Genomic DNA, 19,675 nt, shown 5'->3' on the forward strand with positions numbered 1-19,675 from the left:
ACTATGTGTTTTCATTACAATAGTCCTTATATCACTTTCTGCACCAAGAAACAACAAAAGAAAAATGATACTAGGCTCTCTTTTACTCAATCTTTAATCACGTGGCAATTTCTTGGCAACTTTAATACCTGTAAGTAGCCAACAGGATGATCTCCTGGTAAATTTACATCACAAGTTCTGAGTCCCAGATCAACCATTCATTTCTAACAGGACTTTCTCCCAAGAACAATTTCCTCTGTCGTATTCTTAAGAATTATTCACTGTTCATTTACCACCTCTGCAATTCAACAGAACATATGATTTATCTGATTATCCATCCAGGATCCACAGAGGTACCTTTATTAAGTTACTTTTAAAGCCCACTCTAGAAAATCTGGTCTTGCATTAATTCCCTTATTATGGTCTGTATTCGAGATTAACTGTCTCAGTTTCTAGTCTGATTCTCCATTCAGAACAAGACTCTCTTATTTTCAAGCTTCAAAACTTAAACGAGCACACACGAGGAAGAAAGTAATGCTCCAGTTCTAGGAATAAATTGTGTGAATATAGGCTCTAAGAAACTTTGCACTGTTCTCCTCTTGTTAGGAATATATGATAATGGAACCTACTTTTCTAGATTGCGTTAGCTTTTAGTACTATAAAAGACCTATGAAACACCATTTCCTGCCTTTTAAAAGTGTGAACCGAAAGAGGCTCAACCCAAGGCATTTCAAAAAATTTGTTCTACATCTTCATAAGCAGAAAGCAGCAAACCTTTTCTTTTAAGAGCACGCGTGGTGCTGTATGCTTTCAAGCTTTTACAAAACAAATGTCATTTAAGGTTAACTAGCAGGAAAATGTGCATGATGGTATAGAATTGTAAGGGCTCGCTGTGCTTCTGTCAGAGTACACATACCATTGAATCAGAGGTTCTTGCAAGTGCTTTTTTCCCCCCCACTATGAAGACACACATCTAACACTTCAAAAGAACTAACAGGCACATATCCAGGAAGCAGTCTTGTATTTCTTAGACCTTGGTCTACATTCTCTCCAGTGAAGGTTTTGAAGGCAAAATGCTATCTATTATTGGCAGCTCATATTGGGTCTGAGTGTTTGCCTTGCTTTTCTAGGAAGTAAAGACCACTTAAGATTTTGACTGTAAAGCAGAAAAAAAAAAAAAAAAAAAGCTACCTGTGTTATTCACACCTTCACATCCAACTCAATGACTAATTCAGGTAAACACTAAAATTCATTCATATTCAGCAAAAGTCTGGAAGATATCTAGGGCTGCTGTTTGGCTAATGCTTTGCTTATACTCCTGACTAAGAAGCAAGGGCCCTAAGCACTAACGGGACGGTCTATTGATGGGAGCAACTACTCACCCTCAAGCAAACAGAATGCAAAAGAAAATGAACATCTGATATTTATTTGTTCCTGACTATGAAATGATCTAGAAGGCTCCTTATAATACCTACACAAATGGCAAAACCACCTGATGATACTGCAGTAGTATCTCTGAATGCCAACCAGCTGTGCATGGCAGCTAGCAGAGGGCACGCGTTACAATTGCCCGGGTGAAAATAAATGAATTACTGAGATTTCAGAATATTCAGCCAAGTCTTATCTGAGACATTCAGCACCTCTCTAAATACAAGCCTTAAAATAGAATCATCACATGTGAGCAAGCAGGCAATTGGAGAGCATTTGACAGAAGCACAGAAATTCTTAAATAGTTCTGATAATCTAAGCTAATTTCAGGCCAACACAGATGACAAGGCAAATGTGCATGAATTAAAATTACAGATAAATGCATTCAGAACAGATGTCAGAAACCGTTTCCCCCCACATGCACACACAGTCATGAATGTTCACAACAGCCCTTCAAAAACCATTTGCGATACTACCAATGGGGGAATTAAATATTGAAGAGCGTGTTTAGATTTTTTATGGGCACTGTGACCTCTGTTCCTTGCCCAAATATTTCTAATAACATTAGTCTCTTCCTTATCAAGGCTGCAGAAATGTTTGCTCATATTTTCCTTAACAACATCATTCATATCTTTCCATCTGCAATATCTGACTGCAGAACTACCATCCCTAAATGTACCAAACCAACTGTGAAAGAGGTCAATTTTCATGATGCCAGACACGAAACTATCACTTGTGTACCATCAGAAATTGCACAGTTTACTGCTCCCAAGTCAGATTATCTAAAATTAAACATTCATTCTATTTGGGGCACCCAATCATTGCCCTCTTTTTTTTCTTCCAGGCTTCTCAATATCTTCACATTCCAATTCCCCAAATCTGCTTTTCCAAAGCAGCGTGTTAAACTGTTTTGTGATAACATCAAGGTTCATTTGTCTTTTTAAGGACCAACTATATTTGGGAACTTGGTTTAATTGCTGATCCAAGAATGCAACAATTCACTAAAAAGTATGGCTGCAGTCAAACATACCCTACATACGTATCCTCACACTGATGAACCTCCCAGATTTCTGAGGGTTTCCTTGTAACATCTGTAATGCTTTCTGCACTCCTTCCCCTACCTGTTCTCTTGAGAAACTGTAACCCCCCCTCCGCTTTCTTGCTGTTCAAAAAGCTACCCTACAGCAATCCAGACTTTCACTGTTTCACACGTCAGAGGCTTCTAAAACAATGCTGGTGATGCCTCCATTAATAGCACTAGCCATGTTTAAAAGGATTAAGGTCATTTCACCCTCAGAATCTTTTAGATTCTTATGGTTTAGCTCCACAGATACTATGTAAACACGTAAAGTAAAATCTGGGAAACACCTCACAGGAAGTAATAAAATATGCGCTAACAATTATGTCCTTTCACTATCTGAATCGGCTTATAAAACGAGTCATGAGCAATGAAGCACTTTGAACAGCAGTTTTTATGCCTCCCGAGTCTGAGGTCCCAGAACTCAGTGGTCTGACATAAAAGAGTGACTTCATAAATTCTTTCAAGCTGCTATTTGACTGCAGATCTTATTAAACGCTGTTTATTTCTGTGCATTAGAATAATTGTACTGCACATCCCAGCAAGATTCTAAATATTTTCCTTTCTCTTTTGCAAACAAAGGTCTTTTAAATCCCAAATACGGTGATAAATATGTATTACTTGCAATACATAGTTATCAACCACCGTTAAATCTTCATAAAAATAAAACCTTGAAATAACACGTACTTCACAGAAACACGAGAGAACTATTTGAGTTCTGAAAAAGCAAAGCCCAAGCTTGCTAGACAGAGAGAGATGGGGAGTATGTTAATTGAAGAGCGTTCTCATGCTTTAAGTGAAATAACTGAAATCCCCTTAGCACAAAACAAAGCAGTACAAGCGAGCATAGCAGAAGCCACCATTTTTAGATTATAATTCTGTTCCAGAAGTAAAATGCATCCTTCAGCTTATCTGTAGGATCCTCCACTTCCTGCTAAATCAGTGTCAGCAGTCAATCCAAATCTACCAGCCAAAGCACATCACAGGATAGCAAATAAACATTACTTTCTGCGGGAAACCAGCTCTTGATACTTCATTATTTCCTCACACCCTCTCATTTAGGGAGAGTCTGACGGAAGGAGCTAGGGATATTATTGAGGCTGTCCTAACATATCAAAATCATGAGCATAACAGAACAATTCTCATGAAATTTACTTGAATCACTCATTGAAAGGAGAAGAAAAATCCACTCTTTCAAAATTATACACTGTCTTTGGCAAGGAGGAAAACAGCTGAAGGGAACAACAAAACTTTCATGACACTGTTTTTTGTTTTACATTTGTCCCTGGGCCATAAAAATGTAATAGGCATGCTATAAGAAAAAAAATGAGTGATTTGCAAAAAAGAAGTAGTAAAAATACATTTTAGCACACAAATGTTTTTTAATATTTTGCAATTAACTTTCTGCAAGTCTGAAAGAGAGCTTAATAAATAAACAGACAATACGGCTTTATGTGGAAGATCCATGGTAAAACAATATGCGGTACATTATATTCATGGATAGATCCTATATAGGGATCTGTTGAGGCCTGTTTTTATATTCAAGTACGTTAAACCACAACAGCTGTCGTTATACAGCAAAGTTCTTCCATTCTATGTCTACTTTGCTATATACATCAAACAACTGTTTTAAACACAGGCTGAACATGACAGCTAGAGCAAGTTGGCCAGAACTGGTTCCCCAGAGAAGATGTGGGCGCCTCATCTCTGAAGGCATTCGAGGCCAGGCTGGATGGGGTTGTGGGCAGCCTGATCTAATGGCTGGCAACCCTGCCCATAGCAGGGGGGTTGGAATTCAATGATCAACAAGGTCTCCTTCATCATAAGCCATTCTACAATTCTATTCTTTTACTGGAACCCAGAAATCAGCTTTCAGCAGTCATATACTAGTGTTATAAACTAACATGTATCAAATCTGAGGATGAAAAGGTCTCATTCACCTGTTTTACTTTTCTAATCATTTACACATAATGGCTACCTAGGAAGCCTGTCAGCCATGTACATTATTCAACTCAGTCTGTTGATTCATGATTTCCACTACCATCAATATCACAGTTTCTTATACTGGGTTTTTTGTTTTTGTCTTGCATACTCTATTGTAAGCAGTTAGCTATTACTGTGGTAGATATTAGAGATCCTTGAAGTGTGCATAGTGTTATATCACAGCATCATGAAGTCTCCATATTTCTGTTTCTTGTTTTCCCTACTGTTGGCCCTCATTCTTTTATTAATCTGGAATTCCTTTGCTGCCACACTATGAAAACAAAGGCTGAAAACCTACTGTTGCATTGTTGTTTGAAATGCATCAGAGGCATTTTATAACTCTGCAGAACATGAAATTCATCAGAAGCTTTCCACTTTCCAACATTTGAATACTTAAGAAAGCAAAGCCTGATATAAAGAAAGAAAGGATACAAAACAAAACCTGTCCATAGTGTGTAATGAACTTTGCACAGAATTAAACATCTAATTTAATATTACTAGTAAAGATTTATTAATCACCCTGCTGCCTGCTACAGCTAAATGCAAAAAAAAAGTATTATCTCTGCCATCACACACACAAAGTAGAATCTGCACATTATCTGCAAATGGCCCAAACAGCACTCACTGCTAATTGCTATATTTGCCACTGTATTTCTTCCTCACTACTTTTTCTTGGGCAGTTAAAGATGAACACTGTCTCTTAAGGAAGTCATTACTCCAAAACAGAGCAGCTTTCTATTCTTTCTCAACTCTGGCCTGTTTGCCATATCAGAGCACACTTGTTTGTATGAAAAAACCCACGCCAAAAAAATCAATAGCCTTATACACATACATACACACATATATATGTGCTTGATACACTAAAATTATTCGCTATTAATTTGGATCACATGGGACAGAGACAAAAAACATCAAGCATGTATTCTAACTCAAGATACATGTATATTAAAAAGAAAGACTTAGGAGTGCCAACTCCAATTTATTGCTTTATAAAGTTGACAAAACTAATCATATCTTTATGCATAATTTGGAAAAGAATTTGAATTAGACAAGATGAAATTAGAAAAGAAAATGAATTGCTTTAGTAGTCAGCTAAAGCAGAACAGACATAGAAGTTTGATGTATCGTTTTGAAAGCACTGTCTATCAGACTTCATAAGGAGCAGAAGTACAATTCCTTCCTCTGCCTCTGGAGACCATCCCACAAGTCTAGATATTCATGTTATTTAATAAATAATAGAAACCAGTTTGGGGATGAATATCTAAAAGGAGTACCTATCATTAGCAATAATGCAGAATTGAATAATTCTAGAACTCATCTTTCATCAACTTTGAAGCTTTCAGATTTCTAGTGCTTTCTAAAGTAATGAAGCTAATTTTTTCAGTGCTACACAACATCAAACTGGGCCATCTGTTAAGAAGCATCATTAAGATACCGAGCCCTCTGAGGGACAGAGAAGTAACATTTAGTGCTTGCTTAAGTAGTTACAGATGTTTCTAGAAAGTGCTTTAAAAAATTAATGTGTATATTCTTAGTCCATCATCCAGCAAACCGTCTCAGATGTGCTGACCCCTGCAACCACATGCATATGCTTGTAAGTTCAAGGCTTTAGTAAATATTTAACTACACGTGTTTATTAATTATTTTTTACTGGCTAAGGGACAGATTCAAAACTCCTCCATTGGCATCTACAAAGCTCCCTGGAGGAATTCACATACAGGTAAGCAAGCCAGCAGGCTCTGCGATAACCATCTAAGCCTGGAAATATTTCACCTTCACTAGGCAGGCCTCTTCCTTGAACATTCCTGATGTGCGTTGCTAAGTCCTGCTCTGAGAGACCAGACCCTCTTAAGCTTATCCGAGTCTCAGTGCCATAGGAGAGATATGGAACAGCATAAGATAATTATTCCTTGGATATGACCATAATACCTTACACCCAATAGGTCATTGCTTACAACACACCTGAAAGCAGAAAAGTTATTCAAGTTCTCTAACCTTGTGAAACTCATGTTTTCCTTATTTAAGGGAACTTCCTCAGTGAAGACGTTAGCTACAGCTTGTTCATGCAACCAGGATTCACAAGAAATGAAAGAGAACAATGAAAGGAAACCTATGTCTCAACACCCCCCCCCCGTAGAAAGGAAGAAAAATGCCATTCTGCACTCTAGGGTTATTTTTCTATTTTGATTTCATAATTGTCCAGCTCATCTTATAAACTGAGAGAGTTCAGAACCAAATCAGCCTCAAAGCATGCATCAAACTCAAATATTATTGTCATTATAAAATAGAAAGAGCTTAAATTGTCAGTTCCCAAAAGCTTATAGCCCTGTATGTTCAGCACAGTAGCAAGTTCAAGCAACATAAAATACCTCTTGTTTAAATCATTTCTTCCTAATGGGAATAAGAGATATCAGACCTTTTCTCCCCCAGTCCTTCCTTTACTTCTTCTCACTCTGTAAGAGCAATTACAGCCATATATCTGAGAAATCTTGTACCCAAATGAAAATTACAATCTCGAATTATGTGAAGGTTAATTACAGACTCAAGTTTATAGAGGCACCCAATATATCATTAGAAAGGAATCGTCCCTTACAACGTATCCCCCAGTTGAATCAGCAACACATACTCCTTCAAAGTACTCATAGTTTCTGGCTTACCTCTGCAAACACTGCAACATTGGTTTTCTGGAAGAACATGATCATTTTCCGAGCAGTTCAGTGGTGGACAAGTCTCTGTTACCTTTACCAGAACTCCATTCTGAAAAATAAATAATAGTTTAAAAAGAAAAGTTTAAAAAATGACAACAGTGAAAACACACACAAGGGAAAGGATCACAATGCTCCATCTACCAATTCTGGCAATCTCCAGTAACAACAGCAAATTAGCAGGGAGCAAGCTATAGATTTTATTATTATTATTTCAAGTATTACAAAATCTAAAGCAGTTGAACGTTGGGTTTTTTTTGTCCACAATTGAAAGAGGAAAAAAATGATACCCAGTTGCTTGTAGGAATTTTCTAAAATACCTGACATAGAACAAACCTGGGGAGATTTTGTGACATAATTTTACATCATCTTCTTTCCATTCAGAAAACTCAGCTTCATCATATATGCAGACCAAACCACTGTCCTACTCTCTGTTTAGTTGACTCTTAGCATCTCGTCTCAAAGTAGCCTTCTCCTCTCCCTTTTTCCACTCCATCCTGCTCTATACCCTCCTTTACTTCTTCAGCATGCCTTCTACAAGTGTACTGGCAAGTACACTTGCAAACAGGCTTTTGCTTAACAGTATGTAAACCAGCAATTCCACAGGACTGTCTACACTTGAGTCATCTTATTTTCCAAAAGACTAGAATCTCCAGTAAGAAAGCTGACAGCCTACTATATTGCCAACGCATCTTTTTAATATGAACTTAGCCCCACTCCTCCCAAAATGTTTTTCATGCTGCCTCATATAGCAGAACAAAAAGATGGTTTTAAACTAACAGACCACAGCAAATATGTAAAATATTACCTAAATGTATCTAGGGCTAGGGAAGCAGAGGAAAACATATAAAAAGACAAAATACGTTACTGAAGAAAGCAATCTCAATCTGAGGGTTAGATACATGACTTTGAACAAAACATTGGCAGCATCTATTTGTCCATTTAGTATGAAGCAAGGCACTCAAGCTTGCCAGAAGCTTGCTTTCCCGTCTACAAGGCACTGTGCCATACCATGCTGAAGGACTAACTCAGGTGTCAGGGCAGACTAAAGACCTTGCTGTTAATTAACCTCATCAGCAAGTCCACACTGCTTCAGCTGCATCTCTTCAGACTCCAGATCCTGCACAGTTAATGCAAATGAAAAATGCCTACTGGATCTACAAACAAACAAACAAAGCACAAGGTGCCCAGCAACTTCAGGAAACATAGGGAATGACCATTCTACTGACACTGTTAGCGACTGCTCCAGAAACTGCAAACTTAATTCTAAGTAAGGTCAAGCTGTCTTTTCCTGCTTTCAAAGCTGTCCTTGCTGCAAGCCGCATAACTTGCTGCCAAGAAATATAAACAAAACAAAAACAGGTATCCATTTTTTTGTTTTACCTTGTTTTGTGTTTTTTATTAAAAAACAAAAAAAAAAAAAAAAAAAACCAAAAAAAAAACCTAACAATTCCCTACACTATCACACATCATCAGAGCAAGTGCCTGCACAAGCAGAGAAGTTAATGGACATATTACATTTCCTGCTCTGATTTCCATAAGCAAAAGGGAAGAATGCCTCACGGTTCCCTGTGCAACTGGAGTAACAAAGGTGATAAAAAAATCAGGCATGGCGAGCCATCATTTACTATCATGTTATCAAACTACCAGCTGGATAAAGCTCTTGCTATAACTCATCGCTTATTAAAGCTCAGACAAGACAATTGCAAAAGGGGTACAGCAAGTCATCATATGAACAAGAAGCACTGACTGATGATCAATCTAGTCAAAGGGATGGCAAGAGATAAAGAAATTGTTAAAGTCAAATAAGCTAGCAGGATAAATCAAGAAGTTATTAAAAATTCAAATCAAAATCACACTGTCTTAATCAGAAGGAGATTTTAAAAAAAAAAAAAAAAAAAAAGATTTCTATTAACTCAATTATCATTAAGACTTTATTTCCCTAAAGATTCCAATTTGCTACAAAATCTGCTTCTTGGGAAAACAAACATCATTCAGAAGCTTCAAAATAATAAAAAACTTTCCATATTGAGTATTCTTTGGGTTATAATCAATTTGGTATAAGCTAGTACACATCCAATTACAAGAACTGCCATCATTAGATTTCAGATTTTATTGACTCATAAGTAAGAGTAGTTCACATTTCAGGCTGCCTTACGAAAATGACTGACTTTTTATGCTCAGTTCACATACATAGTCACACAATCCGGAAGGACATAGATATCAAAAAGACCTCATTTTTTCCCTGGAATGACTAGGTCAAAAGCTCCATCTGTGGCGTACAATCTACAAAGAATGAGATCTGCAATTAAACATTTACAAGATAATTAAGTTTTCCTAATTACAAAGCTAAGTACATTAAGAAGAAAGAACTGGGTGTAAGCTGAATCAGTGACATGCAATGGAAATTTGAACTACGGACAGCTTGTGTCAGATGGCTAGCTTCAAAAAATAATAGTAAGGTCACTTTGGTTGTTATCCCTTTTATTGCTGATAAGCCTTTCAGTTCCAAACGGAGATGTCAGTTAACACTATAGGTAGGACATTATTCCTTACTATCATGAAAAACTTAAAAGTCAAGCTTTTGGAAAGTTAAAATAGCCTTATCTATCTCTCTAGAAATCATGTGGCACTCTGACTCCCCACTCTAGCAACAGTTAATAATATCTTGATGTTTAGACTGGATGATCTTGTAGGTCTTTTTCAACCTTGGTGATGATTCTGTGATCTTCTCGCACATCAGCCAGTTATGAATAGTAATGAAGTCATTCACAGGTATCAAGCCAGGTTTTAGCTGATCAGCAGTAAACTCCCAACCCAACAGAAGTTAAAGATTTCTTTCTTTTGTCTTCAAATGAGCCACATTCTCACATTGGTGAAATCCACAAACTGGAATAAACATTGAATGCACTCAGGTACAAGTTTTCCAAATCACAGATATGCTTGCATTTTCCATAGGGACCTCAACAGGCTGAAGAATGCAACAACTAGAACCTCAGCAGAAACTGCAAAGTCCTGCATCTGAGAAGGAACAGACCCAGTGCTCTGCTTATGAAGAAGTGACAAGAGCCACATACAGAAAGAAGAACTGAACTGACCCAACTGGTGGAGGGGGAATCTCTGACTGTGCAGCATTCCTCTCAGGAAGCAGCCTACATCCAAGAGAAGTTCTCCCTTCAGTGGCTGGTCTTCATATGACTGCAGGTGGCTTCACCCCAAGTCTACCCCTTCTGGTGGCATGGGGAGCACAGGTGCAAACGATGTGCCTGTGCTCCCTGTGCCAGCCACACCCCTTCACCAGGTGCTCAATCACCAGAGCAAGCTGTGTCCTAACAGTTCCCTACACCCAGGCACCAGTATGTGCATATCCAGGACACACAGCTGGAAAGCAGATAGGCAGAAAAGGACCTGAGTGGTCCCAGTGGGCACCAAGTGAAACACAAGCCAATCATATGCCTACTCTATGCAGAAGGCTAACATTAGGGAAAGTAGTGATAGCAGGTGAGAAGAGGTGATTCTCTGCTTAGCACTGGTGGTGAGACCACACCTAGAATATGGTGTTCAGTTGAAGGCTCTCCAATGCACAAGAGAGATGGAAGAACTAAGGATTGAGCAGTAATGAGTCACTAGGATAATTAAGGGACTGGAACATCTCTCCTATGAGAAAAGGCTGAGATTTGGGACAGTTTAGCCTACAGAAAACAAAGTGGGGTGAGGGGCAGTGTAGGTTTTATCAGTGTGTACAAAAGAAGACAGATCTAGACTTTTCCCAGTGGTGCCTGGTGACAGAACAAGAGATAACAAGCAACAGAAAAAGGAAATAAAAGATTCCCTCTGAACATCAGATAACAGAGCACACTGGTTGCCCATATGTTGCAAAGTCTTTTCCTTAGATAGTTTCAAGAGTCACATTGATGTGGTCCTGGGCACCTCACTTTGCCAGGGAAGCTGAACCAGGTTACCTCCTGAGGTCATTTCTAACCTCAACCATTCTGTGATTCTTAGAAATACCTACACACCAACCTTCTCTTTGTGCATTAATCTAGAGAGTGTTTGCAGGCATGACTCCACCTGAGTAAGTAAATGGCTGTCTATCAGTAGCATCAGTGCTTACAGTTAAGAGGATGTGCAACATAAATACATTTTTTTTTTTTTGTCTGAATTAGTTTTCAGAAATAAAAACTCTTCACAGACTGATCAAGAAAAACTTTGGTCCACATGAATCCATCAGTATTATTTTATAAGACAACAAATCCAAGTCAAAAGCCTCATTAGCTTAAATTGGTTCTTATGCAAGAAATAAAACTGTATCTTCAAGTAAAAATTGAAGCATGAAATCTTAACTTCAGCTACTTGACATCAATGCACCTACAAATACATTCTCCTTTACAGACAAAAGAGCTGCTCCTCAAGACTTTTTCCCCTCAGCATTTTTAAGTCACTCTACATTAATAAACTGACAGCTGACCTGTGCCTCCTACTGTACGTCTTTCATGGATCAACAGCTTTTGAAACTTGAAATCTTGTTTTTCAAGTCTGGAAATTGAACCACACACAGTACCTTTTTTGGTTGTTTTTTGGAGCCATTTCCCTAAGCACAAAGCTCTTTCTTTTAGTCATACAAGTGGCAAAAAGCAGCAAAAAATCTCCTCACCTTATCCACCAGAAGGCCTGCACTGAATAGAAAGCGATCACTTAGAGCAAAAGTTTGACTCGTCACCACTCAAACTTTATCTAGCAAGCATTGCTAATTGAGGCAGTAAATAAGCAGGTGTTTCACTTGAGGTCATGCTTCAGATACAGTGAATGAACTTCCTGTCAACAGGTACTACTTCTTGTAGAAGCAGAGGGAGGCATTCGCTTAAATATTCTCTAGAGTCAGAATGACAAAGTGCCAGCAAGGTCTGACATCATCTCAAAACACAGCTGTGGTTAAACCCTCCCCCCTTTATTTTTGTCTCATTTTTTTTATCTCAATATCACATTAATAGATTCTGTTTCAAATACTTATAATACTCTTCACTCAGATGTAAGTAATGCAAACTGCAACATTACTACAATGAACACTGACATACCCATTTCCTTTAACAGGACGTAAAATGCAAAAGCTCTTCTCTTTTTTTTTTTCTATCCTTCTTAATATGAGAAACACTTTATGGTCAGTGTGTGCTTTCCATCTTCACAAATGTATTATCGTACTTGTAATAATGAGTATTATACTCTTATTTATAGCATAGAGGAGTTCCAGAGAGGTAGTTCAAATCACTTTGTTCTCACTTTAATGTGAAAATCCTCCCATTCTCCTCATCTTATTGCCCACAGTCACTTTCCCTCCCAGATATACAGTCTAAGTCACGTTATAAAAGCATGGACTTTGCCCACATATTTGTATATACACCAAGCACCCCCACACAGACAAATACTAACAACGGCAGAGTAATTCTGCATAAGCTGCTTTCGCATCTACAACCAGTTATTGTCCACTTCCATTAGCAAACAAAATTACTGCTCTGTGCAGTCAAGCACAAAAATAACCAGACCATTGTAATTTTTTCCAATACCTGCTCTAACACACTGATCTATTAATAACACATGTACGTTTTCCCTGTATCACTTTCCCTTTCATAAATTCAACAAGACATAAAAATCAAAAATAGTTGAAAATTACATGTGGGGGCAAATGTGTTTAAAATAGCCATGCCTTTCCTGAGTAGCAAATCACACTAAAGTCACAGACATGCTCTAGTTACAAAAAGTGCATGTCTCAGCAGAGAAATGAGCTTTTAGTAACAATCTACTACTTCCTTCTCCTAAAGTAAGTTCTGACACATTTACATACCATGTTCACTACTCGCATATTCATGAACATTTCTTGTTATGAATGTTTTCATCTAACACAGCCTCCCTTTCCTTACATTCTTAAACACCAACGGCAGTTCATATAGTCGTAGAATGGTTTGGTTTGGAAGGGACCTTTAGCATCATCTAGCTCCAGCCACCCCTGCTATAGGTGAGAACACCTCCCACTAGAGACCAGGTTGCCCGAAACCATATCCAGCCAAGCCGCAAATGCCTCCAGGGAGAGGGCACCCACAACCCCTCTAGACAACAAGTTCCAATGTTTCACCATCCTCACAGTAACAAATTTCTTCCTAATATCTAGTCTAAATCTACCCTCCTCCAGTTTAATGCCATTTTCCCTTGTCCTATTGCTACATGCCTTTATCAAAAGGCCCTCCCCAGCTTTCCTGTAGTCCTCCTTCAGATACTGGATAGTTACTATAAGGTCTCCCTGAAGCCTTCTCTCCTCCAGGATGAAGAGCCCTAAATCTCTCAGCTTGTCCAGCCCTCTGGATCATCTTTTTGGCCCTCCTCTAACAGCTGTCCTTCTTATGTTTGAGGCCCCAGAACTGGATGCAATGCTCTAGGTGGGATCTCATGAGAGCCGAGTAGAGGGCCAGAGACATTTTCCTTGGCCTACTCATCACACTTCTCTTGATGCAACCCAGGACACAGTCTGTCCTTCTGGGGTGCAAGAGCTCATCACCTGCTCATGTTGGGTCTTTCATCAATCAATACTCCCAAATCCTCCTCCTCAGGGTTGCTCTCAAACCATTCTCCAATTAAGCTGTGTCTGTGCCTGGGACTGCCCTGACCCAAGAAACTGCAATTGGCCTTGTTGAACTTCATGAGTTCGACACATGCCCACCTCTCAAGCCTGTCCAGGTCCCTCTTGATAGCATCCCTCTAGTGTGTCAATTGCACCACTCTGCTTGCTGTCATCTGGAAACCTTCTGCATGTGTACTCAATCCCGCTGTCCCACAAAGGTCTTATTTAACACCAGACCCAGCACCAATCCATGAGGAACGCCACTCATCACCGGTCTCCACTTGGACATTGAACCATCTACCACAACTCTGAGTGCAAGCATCCAGTGAGCGATCCATCCATCCATCAGATCCAGGCAGATGACACCAGTTGTTTTTCCTTTATCCACCATTGCTAAAGTTCCATTATAAAAGGCCATCAAGTTTTTCAGGCATGACCTGGCCTTGGTGAAGCCAAGATTACCACTAATCACCTCAACTTTATATTCCATGTGCCTTAGTAGGGCCTTCAGGAGGATCTGCTTCATGATCTTGCAGTGCAGAGAGGTGAAAATGACTGATCTTTAGTTCCCTGGATCTTCTTTTCTCCTCTTGAAAATGGAGTTATGTTTCCCTTTTTTCAATCAGTGAGAACTTCACCAGACTGCCATGAACTTGGCAACTTCATCTGCCAGTTCCGTCAGAACTCTCCCATGGACTTGTGCACCTACAAGTTCTTTAGGTGGTCTCAAACCTGATCTTCACTTACAGCAGGCAGATCTTTCTTCTCCACATTCTCACCTTTGCCTTATGCAGCCTGTATGGTATGGCCAGAGCTCTTGCCATTAAAGACTGAGGCAAAGTCACTGAGCTCCTCAGCGTTCTCCATATCCCTAGTTGCCTAAGAGTTACGAACTTGACAGAGAAAGACCTTGGCCCAGTTCTTCATAATTTACCTTAATTAGTAGTAGGGCAAGGTAGTTTAAGTAACACTAGAGCAAATTTAGAATAATTCAAACAATAAAAGCCAAGTTGCTACAAACTTTAATGCATGTGGCTTAAATTTGCAACTAGCTCAGCATGCTACTTCCTCTTTGTCAGCTTTATAAAATCAAGACATAAAAGAGGAGACATCCCTCCAAGTCACTTCACGCATTCTTATTACACTGCAAAGGTCATATTCCTGCCTTGTTTACATGTCTGTGGCTTTCATCATCTTCAAGGTCACCTTTTCAAGACAATGAACATCACATTTGCATGAAGAGAGTCTTAAAAAAATACATTAACTTATCATTACATTTGGACATCACACATTTAAAAACCAGGGAAAGTTTCTACAGCTTAAACTTACTTGACATTCCCTGCAGCTCTTAGCTAATACTCGCTGGCCTTCTGCTAGCACTTTGCCTCCGTAGATACACTTTGCTGTAATTTGAAAGAAGAAGGTGAGGGATTAAAAATGTATAAATATAATCAGCATTTAAGTAATAAAAGCAAAAGTGTAACACTAATCTAAGACTGGTCATCAAACTCAAATATAAATACATTAAAAATACAATACATTTTGTTTTCATCAGAAGTCAGTATGATACGTAAAATGAATGTATTAGTATTTATTAAGAGCAACTCATTTTAAAAGCAGATTTCCTCAACCAAAGAGGAATAAAAGCATACGAACAAATAATAGAGCCCAGCTCATTAGTATTCATTAGAAAATATTCTCATTACTGACACTTAGATAGCTAATATACATTACTAGAAGCCTTCATTACTGGTTTCTAGAAAACTGAGACATTTATTAGTGTATATCAAGAGAGTATATAAGCACAGATTTCAATTAAACCTTCAAATTATTTTTGCAGGCACAAAGGTGAACTCTTCAACTTACTGGCACACTGGCAAATAGATTTGATGTACCAGAATGACTATTGAATGGGGCCTCTGCTAAAGACTAACAGCTCCAGAAACAAACCCAAAGTTTAGAAAGTGAGCTTTCCTCATCCAATGAAAAAATCACCTAACTTAGTTTAGACTTACCGCCACTATGAAGAACACAAACTCAAGCAAAGCCACGGCAGCCAACAGCTTGGTCAAGTATTACCATAACCACTCACAGTATTCTTGAAACTGAATGTCTAAATTTCAGTTCCATAAAAGGACAATAAATACACTAACTAAACAACTGGTCTATTGTTATTTTCCACAAATCAAGTACCCATCATAGAGGCACTCTACATTACTAACAATTCAATGCTGAACACTGATAATACGACTTTTCTTACAGTGTTCCAGCTATCTCTATGCTTGACCAGTAACAGACTGGCCAATTACACTAAAAGGAAAGCAAAAAGATGTACTGTAAGCAATCAAAGATTTAAACATTTCTGAGTTCCAGCAAAAGCACTATGAAAGTGGAAGCATTCAAAGCACTCAAATCTCAGAACATAAATCACAGATCCACTTCTCTCGTAAGCACCTACAGGTGTGCGCACAATTTTAACAGGTGATGCCAACAGGCAGTTTTCCACAACAGCAATTATTACAGCCAATTTGATTACCTTTAACAGTTTAAAACTAAAGAAATCCTAGGTCAGTCACAATCTTTCACACATAAATGTGCTTCTAAGGATGTTTATATGCCTGAGTTGCAATCTCACAAGGCAAAACTTTAGATCAGGAAGTTTCATTTATATTAGTAATTCAAGTAAATATTTTTGGGAGACAATGAATTAAAGAATTTTTCAGTTTTCTTCTATTTTTTTCTCCTAACATGACTGCTTTCAAGCAAAAAGAAAGAAATAAATCGGACACACCTGACAGCAAGTCAAGCTAAACCATAACTGAGAAAAACGATGAGATTTTCAACACAATTATAGTCTTTTGTCAGAGAGTAATCTAAAGCCAACGCAAGATGGCAGGGATCAAAACAGAACCACCTCTTTTTTTAAAACCCTTAACATATCAGACACTAGAGCTGCTTTATTATTTAACCCACAGCTGAGACAGGAAACTTCAATAATCCAGCCATTCAATAATCCCTAGAGACAGTAAATTATAAGTGATGATTCTATCAGAGGTAAATAAGAAAAGCTTAGAGAAATTAACACCTGTGGTGCAGCCCCTTGGAAATCTCTTGCAATTACTGCTACATACCCAAAAGCAACTGACTGTGGCCCTAGTATATCATTCTGTCAAGGAGCTGGCATTTGCAATCAATTTCAATCAACCTCCATACATCTCTTCCCACTGACTGACAAGCTGAGTTCTTGTCAGAATAACGAGTCGAGTTTGTGCCAATCACTGACAAAAGACAAGTTTGATTGTTCATCTTTCCATTACAAATACCAGGAGCAGTTTTTCATGGGGATATAAGCTGAATCCACAATTCAGCGCCTAGCAATTACTTTGTGTCCAAATTTAACTGTTGCACATACACGTGACAGCAAACGAAGGGCAAAACTGGCAACAGTACTCAGGTAAAGTTCCCACATATAAACTGTCTTTGCCTCTTACAGTACCATTAAGGCATCAAATATTCACTGTTTCTTCCAAGAGTGTTACTTACAGCTTTCGTTTCCAGAAGACTAACAAGACTATCTACAAAATGAACTACTTTCCTTTTCACCAACATATTTTGAAATGAGCAAAAACAATCACTGTACACAGGGACGTTCACTCAGGATCTGAAATTCTATTATGTTTAATGAAAACCTTCCAAACTGAAATGACAGACAAAAAGATAACACCCGAGTTTATTACTTATCACTAGGAGAAGTTTAGACCATAGGTTTCATCAGCAGGAGGTACAAGCTGAAGCAAAGAATTCTTTTTATTACTGTTTTTCCCAAACAAGAAGAATACCTTCACACTGACTAAACATAGCAAGCCAATCTTAAAAATTTGCTATGCTTGTTCACCTAGAAGAAAATTACTGAGAAAATTACATTCACCTCTGTGACTCACCTTACCTGAATTATCAGGAGCTATTTAATTCATTGTAAAATGCATCAGCTTTTAGGACAAGTTTATCTGCATGACAGCGGGTGGAAGAAAAACATTTTTATGATCTACTTACCCCTGCATACTTTACAGCACTGGTTATCTACGTGCACTGGGAGAGCATCAGGAGGACAATCAAGAGGGGGACAGGACATTCTTCGGCATTCTACAACTCCACTCTATGGAAAAGTTTTTAAGATGAAATTCAGCCACTGCAATTAGTGAATATTACATACTAAATAGATAATGCAGAAAACTACTATGGTAAATGAAATCGGCACTGTGCGTTATACAGTCATCTTTCATTAACAAGCTTAGTCCAATCCAGCTACAGATTTGAATCCAAATGAAGATGAACCTTCCCTGCGTAGGTACCTATTACTGGTTTTACTCCGCTTTCCCTCAGTAAAACACATCAAGAAAACATAAGCTCATCTCTACAACAACAGAAGCACCACTTTCTGTAAGCTGTGCCAATCATCTCTGAGATTTTTAACGATCAGTTTTCTATTTTCTTGAACAAACATGGACTCTCTTCAGATATTTATCAAATAATTTCAACAAGACAAGATTTACATATTAATATTCTTCTGTTCCTTAGTTTTTCACAGTGATAAATGCTGAAAACAAGATCTGCATGTTGTTACCATTCAAGATGCAACTAAGCATCTATGAATACTATTAAGATAAAGCCTTCATTGAAAAAAAAAAACTACTGTGAAAACAATTCAAAATCAAATATAAACAATGTTTGCATTCACCCCAAAACCACGAAGTCCTCACAAATATAATGAAAACAAATAAGACATGATTGTCAAGGGAAAGAAGATTTTATCTTTAAAGCTTCTACATAAGGTATGTCAGATTTTCATTTATTTATTTTTACTGTTTCCCTCCCTATTGTTCATTCTGCCACCAGATGCATGCTAAAAACATAACAATTCTTAGAATCCACATTATGTATTCAAGGATCATTTTCACATTTCAAGTCCTTCTTCTTCAAGTCCTTAGAAATTCTTACTTTGCACGTGCAGTTCCTGCAGTGATCATCTTCAACCCACGAATCTTTGTCTCTATAGATCAATCCATTTGCTTGACAAGTCTTCTCACAGTGACAGTCTTCCAATCGACTCAGTCTCGTTTCTGCATAATTTAGCTACAAATGAAATTAACTTGATGAGATTTCTTCACTTCAAGCACATGGTTTTTAAAAAGCAAATGTTAAAACGTTATATTTATTTTTATCTGAACCAAATTTAACTACAACATTTCAAACTCTGAACCAAGATGTCATCAAGTAACAAATAACCCGACTCTGACTTTGATGGAGCTATGTGTGAGAACTAACAGCTTATGAGATACACAACTGTCTCTTGCACTGTAATGAACCCCACTAAGATCTCCTTAAGCGCTACCAAATGTGCATAAGCTACAATTGATTTTAAATCAAATTTCTTAATTACTCATCAATTTTGTTTACAAATCATAAATCATGACAGCTAGGAAACTGACTTTTTCTAATTACTTCCACCTCTTCGCTGTCAGCATCAGCTAGACTAATGCTCTCTGACTCATAGAGAGGTCGTAACTTTGTAATGGTAAGATTTAAAGCATTTTAATGCAGAGTAGTATTCCTAGACTGATCCATGGGCAAGTCCCGCTCCTGGAAAAGAACCTTGATTTGTGGATTGCACTTAGCACTCCTTACTGTTCACGTTACCTCCTCAATTCCAGATACTACTACCTACATGCTAGCAGTTGCTGTATTTACTGATGAGATACAATGCAATAATGAGTAGTAGCAAAGCACATTGATACAAGGCTTTTGGAATTTCACCACCACCACAGACCTTCCCTTCCTTGGAGGCACAATCTTAAACTGAGATTCATGCAAGGAGGAACACTCTCAACATAT

At 38.1% G+C, this 19,675-nt stretch overlaps 1 protein-coding gene across 3 annotated transcripts in view; it reads right to left on the bottom strand.

Moving 5' to 3' along the window:
* Positions 1-19,675, bottom strand: part of NELL1 (neural EGFL like 1) — a 254,069-nt gene that overhangs the window by 175,357 nt on the left and 59,037 nt on the right. For all 3 annotated transcript variants that reach the window (XM_072337622.1, XM_072337621.1, XM_072337620.1), the window contains exons 8-11: positions 18,782-18,916; positions 17,837-17,939; positions 15,113-15,186; positions 7,126-7,225 (exon numbers count right to left, since the gene is read on the bottom strand). In XM_072337622.1, the coding sequence (XP_072193723.1) occupies positions 7,126-7,225; positions 15,113-15,186; positions 17,837-17,939; positions 18,782-18,916 (412 nt within the window). The remainder of the gene's footprint in view (positions 1-7,125; positions 7,226-15,112; positions 15,187-17,836; positions 17,940-18,781; positions 18,917-19,675) is intronic.

Source organism: Excalfactoria chinensis, chromosome 5 (assembly GCF_039878825.1).
Source record: "Excalfactoria chinensis isolate bCotChi1 chromosome 5, bCotChi1.hap2, whole genome shotgun sequence".
Lineage (NCBI taxonomy): Eukaryota > Metazoa > Chordata > Aves > Galliformes > Phasianidae > Excalfactoria > Excalfactoria chinensis.